Here is a 14,805-nt window from a genome sequence, read left to right on the forward strand (position 1 = left end):
CTCTCTCTCTCTCTCTCACTCTCTCTCTCTCTCTCACTCTCTCTCACTCTCTCTCTCTCTCTCACTCTCTCTCTCACTCTCTCTCTCTCTCTTTCACGCCTTCTTTCTCTTTTGTCTATTTACGTCTATCAATTCAACACCCCTCCCTACTCCACACTCTAACTTCACACCCATGCCACTCAAAGCTAACTATGAACAACAACAGGCCCGCCTCGCCGTCAACTCCGTAACGCTGGGCGACTACCACCGGCCGACGCAGATCGGGGCGTTTATCAAAGATCTGTTTAACGGGTTTCAGCTGCTGAATTTGAAGAATGATGTGTTGCGGAAGAGGAGTGATGGGATTAAGTATTCGGTTTGTTTTCCTCGGTTTTAGTTCTTTATTTATGGTGGGTGCTGATGATTGTGTAGGTTAAGAAGGTTGAGGATGTGGTATACGATTTGTCGCTGAGGAACTTGATTCCCAAGGGGCAGGGGGTCTAATTTTGTTCAAAGAGGTTGGATGAACACATGCATTGCATTACGACGGCGACAACGCCGGGATAAAAAGACAGTCAAGACTGTTCAGCGACTGCTAGACAGTTCGCAGTGGTATCATAAACCATGAAAAGCAAAATAACCTTCCCAACCCGTAATCACGCCAACTTGGCGGTCTCTCCCTCCACAGCACCCTCCTTAGCCTTAGCAACGGAAGCCAAAGTACCCGCCTTCTGTCCCTTCTCAATTTCCTGCAGGATAGTCGCTTCCAGACCCTCGGGCTTCGTAGTGCTAGCCCAGCGCCCAACAACCTTTCCATCGGCGGAGATCAAGAACTTCTCAAAGTTCCACTTAATCCTCTTGAGGCCCAGAATCCCCGGCTGCGACTCCTTCAGCCAGTTCCACAGCGGCGACGCATTGTTGCCGTTCACGTCCGTCTTTCCGAGCACAGGGAAGGTGACGCCGTAGTTGACCTGGCAGAATTCCTGGATTTCATCGTTGGAGCCGGGGTCCTGGCTGCCGAACTGGTTGCATGGAAAGCCGATGATCAGGAAGTCTTCGGGGTGCTTGGCCTTGACGGACTGCCAGAGGGTCTCGAGGCCCTTGAATTGGGGTGTGAAGCCGCACTTGGAGGCGGTGTTGACGACGAGGATGACTTTGCCTTTGACTTGGCTGAGGTCGTAGGTGTTGCCCTTTTCTGTAAGAGGAGGGGTTAGCGTTGGGTTCAGAAAATAGGGTGGAGGTGGGGGAGGGGTAGAGGGGTGACGTACTGTCGACAGGCTCAAAGTCGTAGAAAGTAGTAGCGGAAGACATGTTGCTGAATCTGCTGATCGGAATGCGCGAAGATGGATGAAGTTGGAGAAGAGAAGTTCGGCGGGGAAAAGACAATTGTTGTGGAGTGACGCAAGTTGTGGCACGACTCAGAGCGGAATAAGTCGCCTTTTGTACCTTGGGGATGACTCCAGGTCTCGGCGTTCTACTTTTTGGTCTGAGTAATCTTGGAATGAGCGATAAGCCACAGGAATGAGGTGAAGAGGCAAAAGGCATGAAGTCCGAGGTTCGCGGGAGGAGGAAAGTCGCAGACCGAAGGGGAGGAGCGGGCGCCGGTGGCAGTTTACTGATTGGGAAGCTTGTGAGGGGCGCTGTATGCAACGTTAACGGATGCCGCCGGATGGACACACTACCGAGCCAATAACAATGTCCTTTGTCAGCTCTGCAGTCGAGACCGTTATAAACTGACAGTTTCGAATTCGTATTCTGGAAGCTTGGTGGGTATCCATATGACTTCATAAGCTGGTGGCTGAGTTTCATATGCTTTTGTTCCTGGCTTGTCTGATTGGCTGGTACGCCGTATGCGTACTCTTTTAAGCGCCTGCCTGGCATAATTCCAAATCATTAGAGTACTTCAACCGGGATTCCGAGAACTAGCCCGCGGAGGATTGTGGCTGCTAAAAGTTGAAGGTCTTATAACTAATCAATATACAACAACAGCCATTGTGGCTGGAGTCACCTGGCTAGTATTTGAAATACTTCGTCGCGCCTAAATTAAGCTGGGGCATCGGATTTCTCGGTAGTAGCTGAGCCAGCCCAGACCAAGGCTTAGAGGGTTGGGGCCGAGGATGATTATCAAAACGTTTTGGAACATCATGTTTCGACTAGAGAATGAAAGGACAAGTACACGAATTGAGAGCGAAAACTTCAAGTTGCACTTTGCGTCATGCAGATATATATAATACCTAGTCTTGACCGGTCACAGACACCACAATTGAACATATAAGTAGTTCCAGCAGGACAACCCACACACACAAACAAGTGCGTTGTTTCCACGAAGGTCTACCGCCCCAGCTGCTTTGAAAAGTCGTGTCCTCCACTACGGTCGGCGTAATGCTGTTGCGAAGCCGAGCCGGAGAGTTGGGATGGACCGGAAAGCCTCAAGCCGTGTTCAGCCCCGAGAGCCTAGACCGTAAGGATGTCTCATCAGTTGAGCGCCGTGAGCTTGATTTTCAAGCAGATGCTCGTTGATAGTCTCCACCATCAACGTGAGAGCGCAGCTCTGTTCGAGAATTACCCGCTGAGCATCGCACGCTAGCAAAAGATACTGAAGCCAGACACGAAGCTGCAAAGCAGTATCGGCTCAGTTCTCTCAACAGAGTAGCCAGTTTGTCCTTTCTTCCAAGTTCTATTTTCCATCATAATCCACATCTCATTGCTGTTTGTTTTCTTCCTCCAGCACATCGACATCCAGCTCTTCCATGACACCTAGCACAACACCCAGGCTTTCCATGAACCCGTTCACTGCAACTCGGAGCATGCGGTTCGTCGTGGCTTTGTAGGTCGTCTCGAGGACAGTCTTCTCCTCATCCGTGGAACTCTGATTTTCGGGGTTGGGCGCTTTCAGTGCGAAATCTCTTCGGACAAACGGGGATAGCTCGGCATCGACTTCGAGGGCGCGGAGAGCGGACGAGGCAAGGCGGTTGGTGGGGAGGGGCAGGGAGATTGTGCTGTTGCGGATTAGGATTAGCAGGTGGGGGATAACATGAGTTGAGACGTACATGGAGCAGGGGAAATCGGTGTTCGAGGGCTGGGCAGTTGCCATTTTGGAGAGATTGCTGGCGACTCAGAGAACGATTGCAAAGTAGATCAAGTCGTGGAATGTTGATGGTGCTGTCTATCGTTCAGAGAAATCGGTTCTTGGCGATTGAAGGTTGGCGGGGATCAAGGTCATGTGACCCGCATGCTATCCCCCCTTGTTGGCCAACCTCCTTTCCTATTCAAACAACACTAATTCGCGAAGCGAGGCTCAATGATTGTCATCAATTATTATACGCTAATGGGTATTATATATTAAGTTCTTTGTACAGCGAACGGCATTTCGGCCTAAACCAGCATGAGGCCCTTTTCCTACACGATTATAGCTTCCTCAGCCCCTCACAACCCATCTATTGGGCCTTGGATAGGACGGAGTTCAAGTTGGCAAGACCATCTGCATGCCAGTTAACAAAGAAAGGCTAAGACGTGAATCATATTACTTACCAGTGCCGCCGATGACGGTCAGGACGTTCTGAAGACCGGCAGGGTCGATCTCACCGCTCTGGATGCGGCCGACGAGGGTCTCGGAGAGGATGCCAAAGTCAGGGACCTGGTCGTTGGTGCCAAGAACTGGGACTGTTAGTTTTGTTTGCGATAAGAGCGACGTTGCATACCATTGACGACAGTGGTGACGAGGCCACCAGCAAGGTCGAGGACGCCCTGGAGCAGACCGTTGGAGTTGACAGCACCGACAACACCGCCAACAAGGCCGTTTAGCAGGTCGTGGATGCTGGAGAGTTCTGTGATGGTCAGCTTGCGACTCATGGTAATCGACGTCAGGACTACAAACCTCCTTCAAGACCGGCAATGTCAGACTTGACAATACCGGAGCCGACGGTGCTCTCAACAGTGGTGAGCACACCGCTCAGGCGGGTGACGGTGGATTGAAGCTCGACAACATCGAGCTTTGGGATCGCAGCAGCAGTGGCAGTGCTGGCGACGGCAAGGGAAGCAATGATTCCAGTGAACTTCATTTTGACGGATTAGAGGTAAGAAATTAACGAAGGTTGGTTAAGAGTGAGTGACTGAGGGAGGTTTGAAAGAATGACTTGAGTGAGGACTCTGTGTATTTGGATGAGAGAAAGATGTTTTCTCGGGCTGACGGCGACATTAAATAGAACCCATGGTCCTCTGCTCAATTACCTCGTACCTGACATTGTTGTGCAGATCAGGGGCACGCATAGCACGGCACGCAGAAGCATCCTTCATGCTCGAGAAATGATGACTCGACCTCGAACGCTAGGATCCAGTGAGGGAGCAATAGTAGCGATCGACAAGAGAGTGGCCAGTGGCACTACTTCCCCACCTCCCGTCAACTTGGTAGACAATGAGACAATCACAGCCTGTCTAACCCGTAGCAGCCGGATCCTAGCACTGACGGTTGAACGGGCTCATGAGTTGCCGGTTCGGCGTCGTTGGCGTCAGTGACTCGATGACATGGGGAAAACATCTTCCACGTTGAATCGAATCTACACCCATGCCTCCTGACAGCCTGCATCATGCAGAGGTGCAGCAAAGACGAGAGAGATGCGAGTATCCAATGCCGATCTTGCGCAGACAACTTCCAATTCTTTGACCTCAACCAAACCCTGTAACCGGGGGTCGAGAAGCCAGGGACTCCTCCGCAATAGTTCGGCGCCGGACTCCACCCGGCAGTTGGCAGTGGGCACTGTGGCAGCTAGGGGATGTCGAGAACCTCAATCAAAATGCCGCAACCAGGCCCCAGATTCACGTCATAGCTTAAATTTTAAGCCACCTTAGCCGGTTCTAGCTGGAAGATCGCCATTGTGCCAAAGCAAGTTCCTGGACTATTGATCTCGTGGCCCCTGACTCTGTTTCTCGGGACTTTATGACGCATCTTTCTCGGCAGTGGCTTGCCTTGGTATTGCTTGTCATAAAAGAAATCGCAAGGCGCAAGCTCTTGTCCCTCGCTTGGTAACAAAAGTCATTCTTGCATCGACTCTCTCTTGTGGCCTATTCCCAGCCCCTGATATCAACATAAAGTCCAAAGCTTCAATCCAAACAAAGTTCGCCTCCTCGCTGAACCCCGTATCCGCACCCTGTCGATCACCAGAAACCACCAATAAACGCCCGCGCGAACACACCCTAAAAGCACGACAGATGGAGACATCCATGACTGCAATTTGCTCATCACCAGTTCGTTTGGTGTCATCAAGGCGATCAACAAATTGGTCCAATTTTCTGTGACAACGACAGCGACAATCACACTGCCTAACTTATATGGGGAAGTGCTGTCTGCCAGAACAAGGCAAAGTTGTCGCCTTGCTGACCTTTGGCGGCCGTGAAGTGGCGAAATCTTTAGTCGCCATACAAGTCTATCTTTGCTCTATCGAGACAAATTCCCAACCGTGTCAGTCAGCCGTGACCACGGCAAGCTGCCCTTATGGTCACATGGCCTGAGTCCTAACCTGATGAGCTGTCATAATTTCTTCTCAAGTTTCTTCCATGTCCATTCCTATCAAATTGACACTCTTGATTGAGGTTGTGACTCGGGGCTATACAATTGGGCAATCTGAGTTATGTTACGACTGTTGACGCAGGGCGTAGCAAATAACCAGCGCCAACTGGCTCGACGAGCGGCCATTAATACCACACGAAACTGACACACAACCAAGACCTGGACTCAAAGGGGTCAAAGCAGACAGTGAGATACCAAACTTCGAATCGGTCCTCAGAAAGTTCCAAGGATAACTCCTTCATCACGAGCACCTCATATCACACTCAACGCTAAAACAAAGCATAAAAAAGCCACCCTGCGGCCACAATCCCCAATCCACCAGAAGCACACGAACCAGCCCCATCCGTTGGTTTCTCCGTCTCAGAAATATCAGCATCATCTGCCGTGGAACCTGAATCACCCGTTGGACGCCCATAATCTGATGACATCGTTGGGTCAAGTCTCGTCTCCGTCGCCATCGCACCAGTACTTGTATCCGTCGCTCTCGTCGCGCTCCAAAGCGAGACCCGGTCCGTATACGGCACATCCCGGAGCTCAACCTCTACACTCTGGTACCAAGGCGAGTCAGTCTCCGGGAAGTAATTCACTTCCCTAGCAGGAACCACATAGACTCCCATTCGGAGATCCACGTCTGAGAGACCAAAGTATTCGTAGTCGGGTCTGGTTAGGTTAGGTTCCAGACTATACATGTTACGTACACATTACATTAGCATGGACATGCACATGCACATGGGAAGAATGCAATCTCAAAGGTCATAATATGAAAAGGCGCACGCACCAAAGCTCGTCGACCCAGCCGGGATAGACATATTGAATCGCATACACTCAGTATTCACAATCCAGCCTTTGCACATCGTCGTCGGCGGTTGCAATGCAACCGGGATCTTGCGAATATTGCCGAAGAACTCGAGCTCAAGAGGCTCTGTGTCCGGCACGGGTGGCGTCCAGCTTAGCGTGTAGAATCCGGTGAGCTGGACGACTTCGCCGCTGGAGGGGCGGATGATCGCGGGTGCTGAGGGGGCGGTCGTTGGAGGCGGACCTGGAGGCTGAGTCGTAGTTGTAGTTCCGGGGTCTGTTTGAGCTATGGCTATTGACACCCCGACGCCAAAGGCGATGAGTACTACTTTCAGGAACTGCATCGCGAGGACGGGTGAAGTTTGTCAGCCAGGCACTTGTCCAGACTGCGGGGAGAGAATGTAAACATTGCGTATCTTTATTCCTGGGCTCGAAGGGTATTCGAATGCAACGTTAACCAGACCCTCGCCGGCCAAGGATGAATACGAGGCCACTGTCCTGATTCAGAGTTAGCGATGGCAGACCGTTCCTGATAGCCCTTGGGAACGGCATTGCGATCAGGATCTTTTTCTTCTTTGTACAAGCCATTCATGTCGAACGTTGTGTGAACGTGGCATGATTGAGAATAGAAGAGGCGTCGACTGCTTGGATCCGTGATAGGGTTCTTGCGCGGCTCAATATAGTGGAGGGCATGAACAACTTCCTGAGGGACTCAGCAGTAGTGTCTTACATAGGTGAGTTGGCCAAACTCATGTTCCATGTTTGACGGAGATATATATCTGCTATACCGAGGAACCATACTCTTGGAGATTATCAAACTTTTCATTCTCCTCTCAATGAGAGAACTGGTATTCTCTGAATATGACCCGTAGTCTTATCAGAATTACTGGTATTATATTTGTTTTCATGGAAGCTAGGCTACCATGACCGAGACTTGAAAGTTGAGGAGAGAGAGTAACTGTTGACAGCTGCAAGTTTGTTGTGTTTGCATGTGGGGGAGATTACATAATTGTTGTGATAATAACGGGAGTGATGCCCCAGGCCCCATCTACGCATGTTGTCCTGTCAACAGCCCGCGCTAAGCCTGTTTGAGCCCGCCACAACATAACAGCAGCCAGTTACAAACATCGGCTAGCGTGCTGCCTCGAGATCATATTATTTCTCTTCATCATCGTCCTCCTCCTCTCCAGATCTGTCACTCTTCCCTCTCCTCACTTCCCCCTCCATTATCATATATCTTCTCTTCCGGAGCATTGCCACTCCTATCCTTACCACCGCCTCTGCTACCGGACAATTGATAGATCATGCTTGTTTAGCTCCACTGTTTTGATCATTATTGACTTGAGAAGCTTTGCCACTTCTCCAAACATTTGAGACGACTGTTCGCTCCTTTCATTCTGCTACCATCTGTATCTTCTGCAGTATTGTTCGGTGCAGATCACAACATCAACATGACCGGACAAGGCGCTGGCTACGGCCAGGTTATCGAGTACATCCAAGGTTTGTGCTTGCGCATTGCTTCTCGCCGACTACAACGGTGATTTCGAGCGGAATCTGACTCGCATGACTAGACCGACTCTACCTAGCTTCATACGACAATCCTCCAGACTCGAAGACCCCGTTCCCATACCCTGCCGAACAACCTCGATCCCCCAGCAAGCGCCGAGCCCAAGCAGCTAGCCCAGCGAAGAAACGAAGCCCCGTGTACTTTACAGTCGATGATACACTCCTCTACAACTCCTTCCACGCAGATTTTGGCCCACTTCACATTGGTCATCTGTACCGCTTTGCGGTTCATTTCCATGACCTCCTGGGCGATCCTGCGAACAACGACCGCGCGGTGGTGTTCTACTCTCGAACTGATGCGAGAAGTCGGTCGAATGCGGCGTGCTTGGTCGCCTGCTACATGGTCTTGATTCAGTCGTGGCCACCCCACCTTGCGCTTGCGCCAATCGCGCAGGCCGATCCCCCGTACATGCCCTTCCGCGATGCAGGATACAGCCAGGCAGACTTCATCTTGAACATCCAGGATGTGGTGTATGGGGTGTGGAGGGCCAAGGAGCAAGGACTGTGCGGTCTCCGGGATTTCAGTCTGGAAGAGTATGCTTGCCCGAGACGGTGGTTGAATGTATGCTGATGTCATTAGGTATGAGAAATTCGAACGAGTCGACATGGGAGATTTCAACTGGATCAGTCCCCAATTCCTCGCCTTTGCGTCACCACAGCACCAACCCGTTGCGCCTGTTCCCCGCGATACCCCAGAGTATGCCGCCCTGCCGTCCACAATCTCCGAAGTCGCTTCCTCTCGACTACCTCTTCCTTTCAAAAATGTTCTCGCACACTTTGCCTCTCGCGACGTTGGATTGGTTGTGCGACTGAACTCTGAACTGTACTCGCCATCCTACTTTACCGCTATGGGTATCTCGCACATTGATATGATCTTCGAGGACGGAACATGCCCCCCTCTGCCGCTTGTCAAGAAATTCATCAAGATGGCTCATGACATGATCAATGTCAAGCACAAGGCAATCGCCGTCCACTGCAAGGCCGGTCTTGGACGTACAGGGTGTCTAATTGGTGCCTACCTGATTTACCGATACGGGTTTACTGCCAACGAGGTGATTGCTTTCATGCGATTTATGCGTCCGGGTATGGTCGTTGGCCCCCAGCAGCACTGGCTGCACTTGAACCAAGGAGCCTTCCGTGAATGGTGGTTTGAGGATTCTATGAAGGAAAAGCTTGCGCAGATGCAACCGAACCCAGTGACTCCTGGCCGATCACCAGCCAAGCATCGAAGCGCCCCTGTCACTACCCCACCCAACAACAGCCAATCCAAGCGCTCCGCACTGGGAGAGATCGACCACAACGAAGGCGGCGCCGTGCATAATGATGAGAACCTGCCAGCGCCCACACCCGGCCAGCCTCGCAAGTCTCACCGCAAAGACTCGCGACACCATCCATATTCCCGCACAACATCCGGCAGTCTTGTCCTCGACAAAGAGGGCAAAGCTAGTGACAAGAGCCCGAGGCGCAGCAGTGACAGCAGCGAGAGTGAGGAGGAAGCACAGCTACGGATGCTCGCCAAGCGTTCATCGCGTTCTCCTGTAGCACCCTCTGGCCAACGTTCGATCAGCTATTCCGCCACGGTTACCGCCAGCTACACGTTGACTGATGATATCCACGAGGATCGCGAAAACTGGGGCGGCGCGGCCGCCGCACCCAAGACGCCAGTAAGCAGCAAGACCGGAGGTGCCATCTCCGTTACCAAAGTTCGATCGAGCTCTCGCCGAGTTACTGAGAGCCGAACCGAGAGGGGTGTTCGCAAACCCAGTGGCCGTATTGGCAGCACTGGAAGCCCTACGCGCGTCAAGGCTACAGCTTGATCACGACCATGACCTTTTTTGAGCCTTTTCTCCGATTATCTTCTGTTCTCACCTCGCCGCGCTACTACCCGTGTGCGGGAGATAATGCTGCATAGCTTCTGCCTTGCTATTATATCACTGCTGACTGCTTTATGATTCTGACTTATTGCTTTGATTCTTCGGTGTTGTGCTATTCAGAGACTGGGTCTGGCGTTGGATTGGCTTTGCTGTTTTGCTGTTAATTGAAGCATGGTCACTTTGGGGTGGAGCGGTGATACCTCCTGGTATGAGATGTCTGTTCATATACGATCTACGTCGACATGACAATTTGGTTGATGACCTTCATCAGTTCGTGTAGTTGTAGTTCTTCCACTGTAGACGGGCGTCTCCTTCGGGTTAGACTGATTCTCATAGTGCCGATGTCGCGACACGAGAAAAGAACATGAACTTCACCATTGCAACTCCCGCCACCTCTCTTCTTATCTAAACTCTTGTTATCAATAATCCAGTCAGAAAAGGCATGTATTTGATGATTAAAATATTCTACCCGATGAAAGATCGCTAGAAATGATGGATCCAGCGCCTGCGATCCGCCGCAACGGCCTGCTGCAGTCCTGCGAGCCATGCCGCAAATCAAAGCTTAAATGCGACCATGGAAGGCCTATTTGTGGTCGATGCATTGCGAAGAGCATCACGCAGCGATGTTTCTATCATCCTGCTCCTATGACCAAGGTAGATGTCGGCAATGGGCACGCTCAAAACCAGTCGAAACGACGAAGGACGGATTCATCCACGTTTGTCTTCCTTTCCTTCAAATCAAAGTACATGGGAGTGAGATGAAAGCACAGTGCTAACTTGAACAGAAGCTCAACACCACCACCAAGCACTGCGCCATCAATCCAATACACCCGCCCAGACCAGCCTTCCGTCACACCAGGCTATCTCGGCTCAACCAGCTTCTCCGCCGTCTTCAGCGAGCACCGCACCGACATCGCTCTCGAAGAAGACAGCGCCTTATCATCCGGCGCGCTTGCAAAGTCCCACGACAGACTACGTCTGGAGTCAGGCCTCGAGGTCCTCAAATTCCTCTACCGCAGTCCCATCTGCGATATACTAATCCGCAGATTCTACGACGGGCACCTCGGCGCCGCTGTCTCCTGGATCCTCATGGAGTCTGTTCTCATCTCCATACAGAAAACATTCGAGTCTCTAGAGCGCGGCCGGAACCTCGAAACGCAGCTGCGGGAGCTCGTGTTGAGGGTCTTTCGGAGCTCTGCGCACCCGCTCACGTCGCATGCTGCCATGACGGTGGAAGAGTACTGTGCGTCTTTTACGGGTCCGAATCTCCGGTGGGAGGTTATTGGGCTTGTGCTCGCGACCGCGGGGATCGCTTTGAGCTCTACGGCTGATACGGACGCGGAGCTCGTGAAGGCTGCACCGGATGCCGCGGCGAGGGAAATGCTGCGCGCGCAGGTGGTCGAGGGGAGTAACATCGTTTTGGGCTTCTGCGATACCAGCGCGAGTGTGAATGAGCTGTTAGGGTTCTATCAGTACAACGACATGCTGCTGAAAACGCAGCATTATGGCGATACAAGTATGTCACGCCAGGCTTCAGCTTGGTCTCTCTCTCTCTCCGAACAAATACTGACCTGATTTCAGGCTACGTTGCCTGGCGCCGCCTCGGCGACCTAACAGCAACCGTCTACGCCGCCGGTCTACATCAAGAATCCACCCGCGGCACCGACTGTCCACCGTTCCTGCACCAATGGCGGAAGATGTGTTTTGGGGCTGCATTTTACGCAGACAAATGTCTTTCCACATTTGTCGGACGTCCACCGTTCCTAAATTATCGATACTGCTCGATCAGCCCGCCGCTGGATCTCACAGATCAGGAACTCATCCAGGGCGGGGAGAAACTCAACGACGCGATAGCGGGGCTAGATGCCACGGGGTGGAATCCCAGGGGAAGTACACTGCGAGTCAGCATGCTTCGCTTACGATTCCTACTTGCAGTGCTACGAGAAAAGGCACTAGAGATCGCATTAGGACTGGGAGGGTACGACGAGGGCGATATCCTAGGACAGTACAAGTAGGTTCCCTCACTTCACCCCACTCCATCCCTCTTAGCAGACAATCATCAATTCTAATAAAAAAACACAGCAAAGTCCTCCTCTCCGCACACTCAACCTGGACCACCTGCCCCGCAACCCTCCGCTTCGACAGCACGCCCACCTCCGCCACCGAAAGCCGCTCCTTCTCCTGGTCAAAGCGCCACATCTACCTCGACTACCTCTACACGCTCTTCCTCGTCCAGCGCATGGTCGTAAAACGCACAAACACCGGCCACGAAGACCTCTTCCGCACCTCCCGCTCCGCACTCGCCATCATCCTCGAGCTCTCCGGCGAGCGCCATCCAGGCGAGGACATGAGCCGCCACCACTCCTGGGTCGTGCTGTACTACGGTCTTCCCGCTGCGAGTGTGCTTGCATTCGAACTACTCCGGCAAACGAATGAGCCGGGTCCGCATCCTAGCTTACCGCCACGGGCGGAATTGATTCGGAATTTATCTGTGTTTGTTTCGTGTCTCTCTTGGGTTGCAAGCCCAGGTCAGGGGAATTATCGCACTTGTAAGGCTGTCGAGAAGAAACTTTCGGATATATTGGATCAGATTCTGGATCCGAAGCCGATGGCTGAGGCGCAGGCTCAGATGCAGGGGCTTGGGCTGCCGCAGACGGGGTATTTGGGGCTGGGCATGGAGGAGGATCTGGGCGGGTTGAACGGGTTGGATATGGCGGGGGGTCTGTATAGTTTGATGAATTGGTATGAGCCTGAGCAGTGGGAGTTTGAGTCGTTGGAGGGGACTGCCGGAGGAGGTGGGAGTAAGGAGGGATTTTCTTTCTAGGGTACCTGAAGGTCGGTGTGGGTGACGCTGGATATGGATGGATTGGAGAGTCATGAGTCATTATTGTCGCTTGGAGAGCGACGAGGTCGTTGAAGGAAATACCGTACAGGAAAGGAACAGAAGAGAAGGAGACCTCAGGCTGCAACTCCAGCTGCAACTGCATTGAATCAAACTGTACCGAATCACCCGCCATCACTCGATAAACACCAGACACCACGCTCAACTCAACGCGCCGATCCACAAACCATAAACCGCAAATTGCAAATCACAAACTATATAACCGCAACTGTACCATATCAAACAAGAGAGGATATCACAAATCTCAACCCGACACCCACTTTCCCAGCCATTCTATCGATCAAGATACCACCACTCCTCTCAGAACCCATTCAAATCACCCGTCCATACCTCATCAAATCATACATCATCGTGTCACCATCCATCCATACTCCCCTCTCTCTTTGTCCACCCCTCCCTCTCTCCTAGAAAGGAAAGGTAAGAAAAAGAAGAGAGGGAAGGGGGACTAAACCATCCAAACAAAATCATTCGCGGGCCTCGCCTCCTGCACAAAATACGCCCGATGGCAAAGTGGACAGTTATAATGGTCTTGCAAATACCACTTATCCAGACACTCGCGGTGGAAGACATGCAGGCATTTCAGCTCGCGGATCTCGTGGCTACGGAGGACGGGGTCGAGGCAGACGACACTATCGCAGCAAACCAGCAAATCAGCAGACAGATTAGCCTGACGGGGCTTTTCACAAGGCAAGGAAAAGGAAATAGAGAAGAGAGAGGGGGATGGCAACGCACCATACAAACGAATTCTCCCCACAGTCGCTCGGTCCCGGTCCTGGGTCTGGGTCTGACGGACTATGGGTATGGGATTGGGCATGGGCCTTCGCCCACCATTCCTCCAACGTGCGCGTCGGCGAGACAGCGTCCAGCTTACGCAGTTTATCCGTGTAGTCCCTCTTGCGCGGTTTCTTGGGGTTGCTGTGCGCGTGCCGCGTGCGGCGGTTGAAGTAGATTGTGAATCTGGGACTTTGTTGTTAGTTTAGTTTAACATCGTTTCAATACGAACCCGTATTGAGATTAGGTGAGGGATTGTTTGAGATTCTTGTTCTCGGAGACGGGAGAAACTTGACAGGATCTGGAGCGTACATTAAACACATGACGATCAGAGCGACAAGACCGAGTCCGACGCCGAGGACAATGCTCATGTGGTTATTCTCGAGGGCGCTGGCGCTGTTGGTTTCTAGTTCGGAGTCGGATTTGATATCGGTGTCGGTGTCGGGTTCGGGGAGGTCTGTTGCCATGTATGTATAGTGTATATCGTGGTTATAGAAATGAGGTGGAGATGTGGGTGGGTAGGTTGTTGGTATTGATGTGCGTCGTTCGTGCGGGGAAGCTGGAGCTAGCTGCCACAGCAAAGCTCCTCAACTCAACCAGTTGGGTTGTTCAGATTGTTCTGCGATGCAATGCGACCGCGCAATATTTATTCTCTTCTCCTTTTCCAATTCTCTCTTGCTTTGCTTTCGCCGATAATCCAGACCGGCGCTGGGTGTCTGTCCTCGTTTTATTCTCGCCGAACCCGCTAAGCTGAGCACCTGGATAATCAGGCCATTACGGTCGGTGATCCGCTCCACTCAGCACGCCCACTCTAGCCTGGCTGTTCGGAAATCACTCGGGTCGGGATGGAATGGGATGTTTGTATCAGCAGACAGCTGTAGACGGTCCGGTGACGGTGACGATATTTCGGGATTGATGTCGCGATATCGTTGATCGGAGGGTAGTAGAGAGTAGAGCAGAGTCGATGAATGATGAAGAGAGATGAGAAGGAGTTGAGTTGAAAGACGGTCAAGAAAAGTCTAATCCATCGGCCGGTGGTGGAAAGTTCGCGCCGTGCAACGGGAGGTATGCTCTTGTACCTCCGCTCTGTACGGTAATTGAGTCGCTGGAGAGGGGCAATGCCGCGATGGAAGCTGTCGGGCAGGGTTGGTGCCTCCTGCAGCGGGCTGGATATGTATATGATCGGTGCTATGATCCTCGTCCTGGCCCTGGTCTCTGCGTCTGTCTCGTGAGCTGCGACTCTGCGAGTGGGAGAATCGAGCAGCCAGAGACGACAGGAGAGCAGGAGCATGCCACTCACTGTGGACGGGTGGGTACAGAGATCCCCGCATCCAATCCATGCGCTGCGCTGC

At 52.2% G+C, this 14,805-nt stretch overlaps 8 protein-coding genes across 8 annotated transcripts in view; 3 read left to right on the forward strand and 5 right to left on the reverse strand.

The window, feature by feature from the left end:
- Positions 1–529, forward strand: part of BJY04DRAFT_168016 (translin) — a 1,603-nt gene extending 1,074 nt beyond the window's left edge. The window contains exons 7-8 of the mRNA XM_073709155.1: positions 206–355; positions 412–529. Of these exons, the coding sequence (XP_073574383.1) occupies positions 206–355; positions 412–483 (222 nt within the window). The 3' untranslated portion in view covers positions 484–529. The remainder of the gene's footprint in view (positions 1–205; positions 356–411) is intronic.
- Positions 530–635: 106 nt separating this feature from the next.
- BJY04DRAFT_215033 (glutathione peroxidase) lies at positions 636–1,290 on the reverse strand (the record flags this gene model as incomplete). Its single annotated transcript, XM_073715378.1, has 2 exons — positions 636–1,174; positions 1,248–1,290. The coding sequence occupies 2 exons, from the start codon at positions 1,288–1,290 to the stop codon at positions 636–638; spliced, it is 582 nt and encodes a 193-aa protein (XP_073574384.1).
- A 1,390-nt stretch (positions 1,291–2,680) lies between these two features.
- BJY04DRAFT_215034 (CTAG/PCC1 family protein) lies at positions 2,681–3,073 on the reverse strand (the record flags this gene model as incomplete). The annotated part of the gene is made up of 2 exons (XM_073715379.1): positions 2,681–2,978; positions 3,030–3,073. The coding sequence occupies 2 exons, from the start codon at positions 3,071–3,073 to the stop codon at positions 2,681–2,683; spliced, it is 342 nt and encodes a 113-aa protein (XP_073574385.1).
- Positions 3,074–3,270: 197 nt separating this feature from the next.
- On the reverse strand, positions 3,271–4,739 carry BJY04DRAFT_181561 (uncharacterized protein; the record flags this gene model as incomplete). Its single annotated transcript, XM_073710208.1, has 3 exons — positions 3,857–4,739; positions 3,681–3,806; positions 3,271–3,636 (listed from the first exon to the last, which is right to left on the reverse strand). Coding segments are annotated over exons 1-3 (440 nt in total), but the record flags the coding sequence as incomplete, so codon positions are not given.
- Positions 4,740–5,814: 1,075 nt separating this feature from the next.
- Positions 5,815–6,684, reverse strand: BJY04DRAFT_215036 (uncharacterized protein; the record flags this gene model as incomplete). Its single annotated transcript, XM_073715380.1, has 2 exons — positions 5,815–6,205; positions 6,320–6,684. The coding sequence occupies 2 exons, from the start codon at positions 6,682–6,684 to the stop codon at positions 5,815–5,817; spliced, it is 756 nt and encodes a 251-aa protein (XP_073574387.1).
- Positions 6,685–7,528: 844 nt separating this feature from the next.
- On the forward strand, positions 7,529–10,104 carry cdcA (phosphoprotein phosphatase CDC14). The gene is made up of 3 exons (XM_073709156.1): positions 7,529–7,840; positions 7,912–8,440; positions 8,487–10,104. The coding sequence occupies exons 1-3, from the start codon at positions 7,792–7,794 to the stop codon at positions 9,721–9,723; spliced, it is 1,815 nt and encodes a 604-aa protein (XP_073574388.1). The 5' UTR covers positions 7,529–7,791; the 3' UTR covers positions 9,724–10,104.
- A 115-nt stretch (positions 10,105–10,219) lies between these two features.
- BJY04DRAFT_168101 (putative C6 transcription factor) lies at positions 10,220–12,820 on the forward strand. Its single transcript, XM_073709158.1, has 4 exons — positions 10,220–10,496; positions 10,566–11,296; positions 11,362–11,791; positions 11,863–12,820. Exons 1-4 carry the CDS (start codon positions 10,270–10,272, stop codon positions 12,602–12,604), a joined length of 2,130 nt encoding a protein of 709 aa, XP_073574389.1. The 5' UTR covers positions 10,220–10,269; the 3' UTR covers positions 12,605–12,820.
- Positions 12,821–12,865: 45 nt separating this feature from the next.
- On the reverse strand, positions 12,866–14,092 carry BJY04DRAFT_168094 (putative RING finger domain protein). The gene is made up of 3 exons (XM_073709157.1): positions 13,766–14,092; positions 13,415–13,639; positions 12,866–13,311 (listed from the first exon to the last, which is right to left on the reverse strand). The coding sequence occupies exons 1-3, from the start codon at positions 13,918–13,920 to the stop codon at positions 13,128–13,130; spliced, it is 564 nt and encodes a 187-aa protein (XP_073574390.1). The 5' UTR covers positions 13,921–14,092; the 3' UTR covers positions 12,866–13,127.
- Between the last annotated feature and the right edge of the window lie 713 nt (positions 14,093–14,805).

This window comes from Aspergillus karnatakaensis, assembly GCF_047715665.1.
Source record: "Aspergillus karnatakaensis strain CBS 102800 unplaced genomic scaffold BJY04scaffold_9, whole genome shotgun sequence".
In the NCBI taxonomy this organism is placed as follows: domain Eukaryota; kingdom Fungi; phylum Ascomycota; class Eurotiomycetes; order Eurotiales; family Aspergillaceae; genus Aspergillus; species Aspergillus karnatakaensis.

Excerpts from the sequence above, each read along its gene's own strand:
- BJY04DRAFT_168101 (XM_073709158.1), top strand. The coding sequence starts at position 10,270 with ATGATGGATCCAGCGCCTGCGATCCGCCGCAACGGCCTGCTGCAGTCC. Across the intron at positions 11,297-11,361 it reads GCAGCATTATGGCGATACAA|GCTACGTTGCCTGGCGCCGC; the intron begins GTATGTCACGCC and ends ACCTGATTTCAG. Across the intron at positions 11,792-11,862 it reads GATATCCTAGGACAGTACAA|CAAAGTCCTCCTCTCCGCAC; the intron begins GTAGGTTCCCTC and ends AAAAAAACACAG.
- BJY04DRAFT_168094 (XM_073709157.1), bottom strand. The coding sequence starts at position 13,920 with ATGGCAACAGACCTCCCCGAACCCGACACCGACACCGATATCAAATCC. Across the intron at positions 13,640-13,765 it reads CTGATCGTCATGTGTTTAAT|ATTCACAATCTACTTCAACC; the intron begins GTACGCTCCAGA and ends ACAAAGTCCCAG. Across the intron at positions 13,312-13,414 it reads GGGGAGAATTCGTTTGTATG|TGTCGTCTGCCTCGACCCCG; the intron begins GTGCGTTGCCAT and ends TTGCTGCGATAG.
- cdcA (XM_073709156.1), top strand. The coding sequence starts at position 7,792 with ATGACCGGACAAGGCGCTGGCTACGGCCAGGTTATCGAGTACATCCAA. Across the intron at positions 7,841-7,911 it reads GGTTATCGAGTACATCCAAG|ACCGACTCTACCTAGCTTCA; the intron begins GTTTGTGCTTGC and ends TCGCATGACTAG. Across the intron at positions 8,441-8,486 it reads CGGGATTTCAGTCTGGAAGA|GTATGAGAAATTCGAACGAG; the intron begins GTATGCTTGCCC and ends TGATGTCATTAG.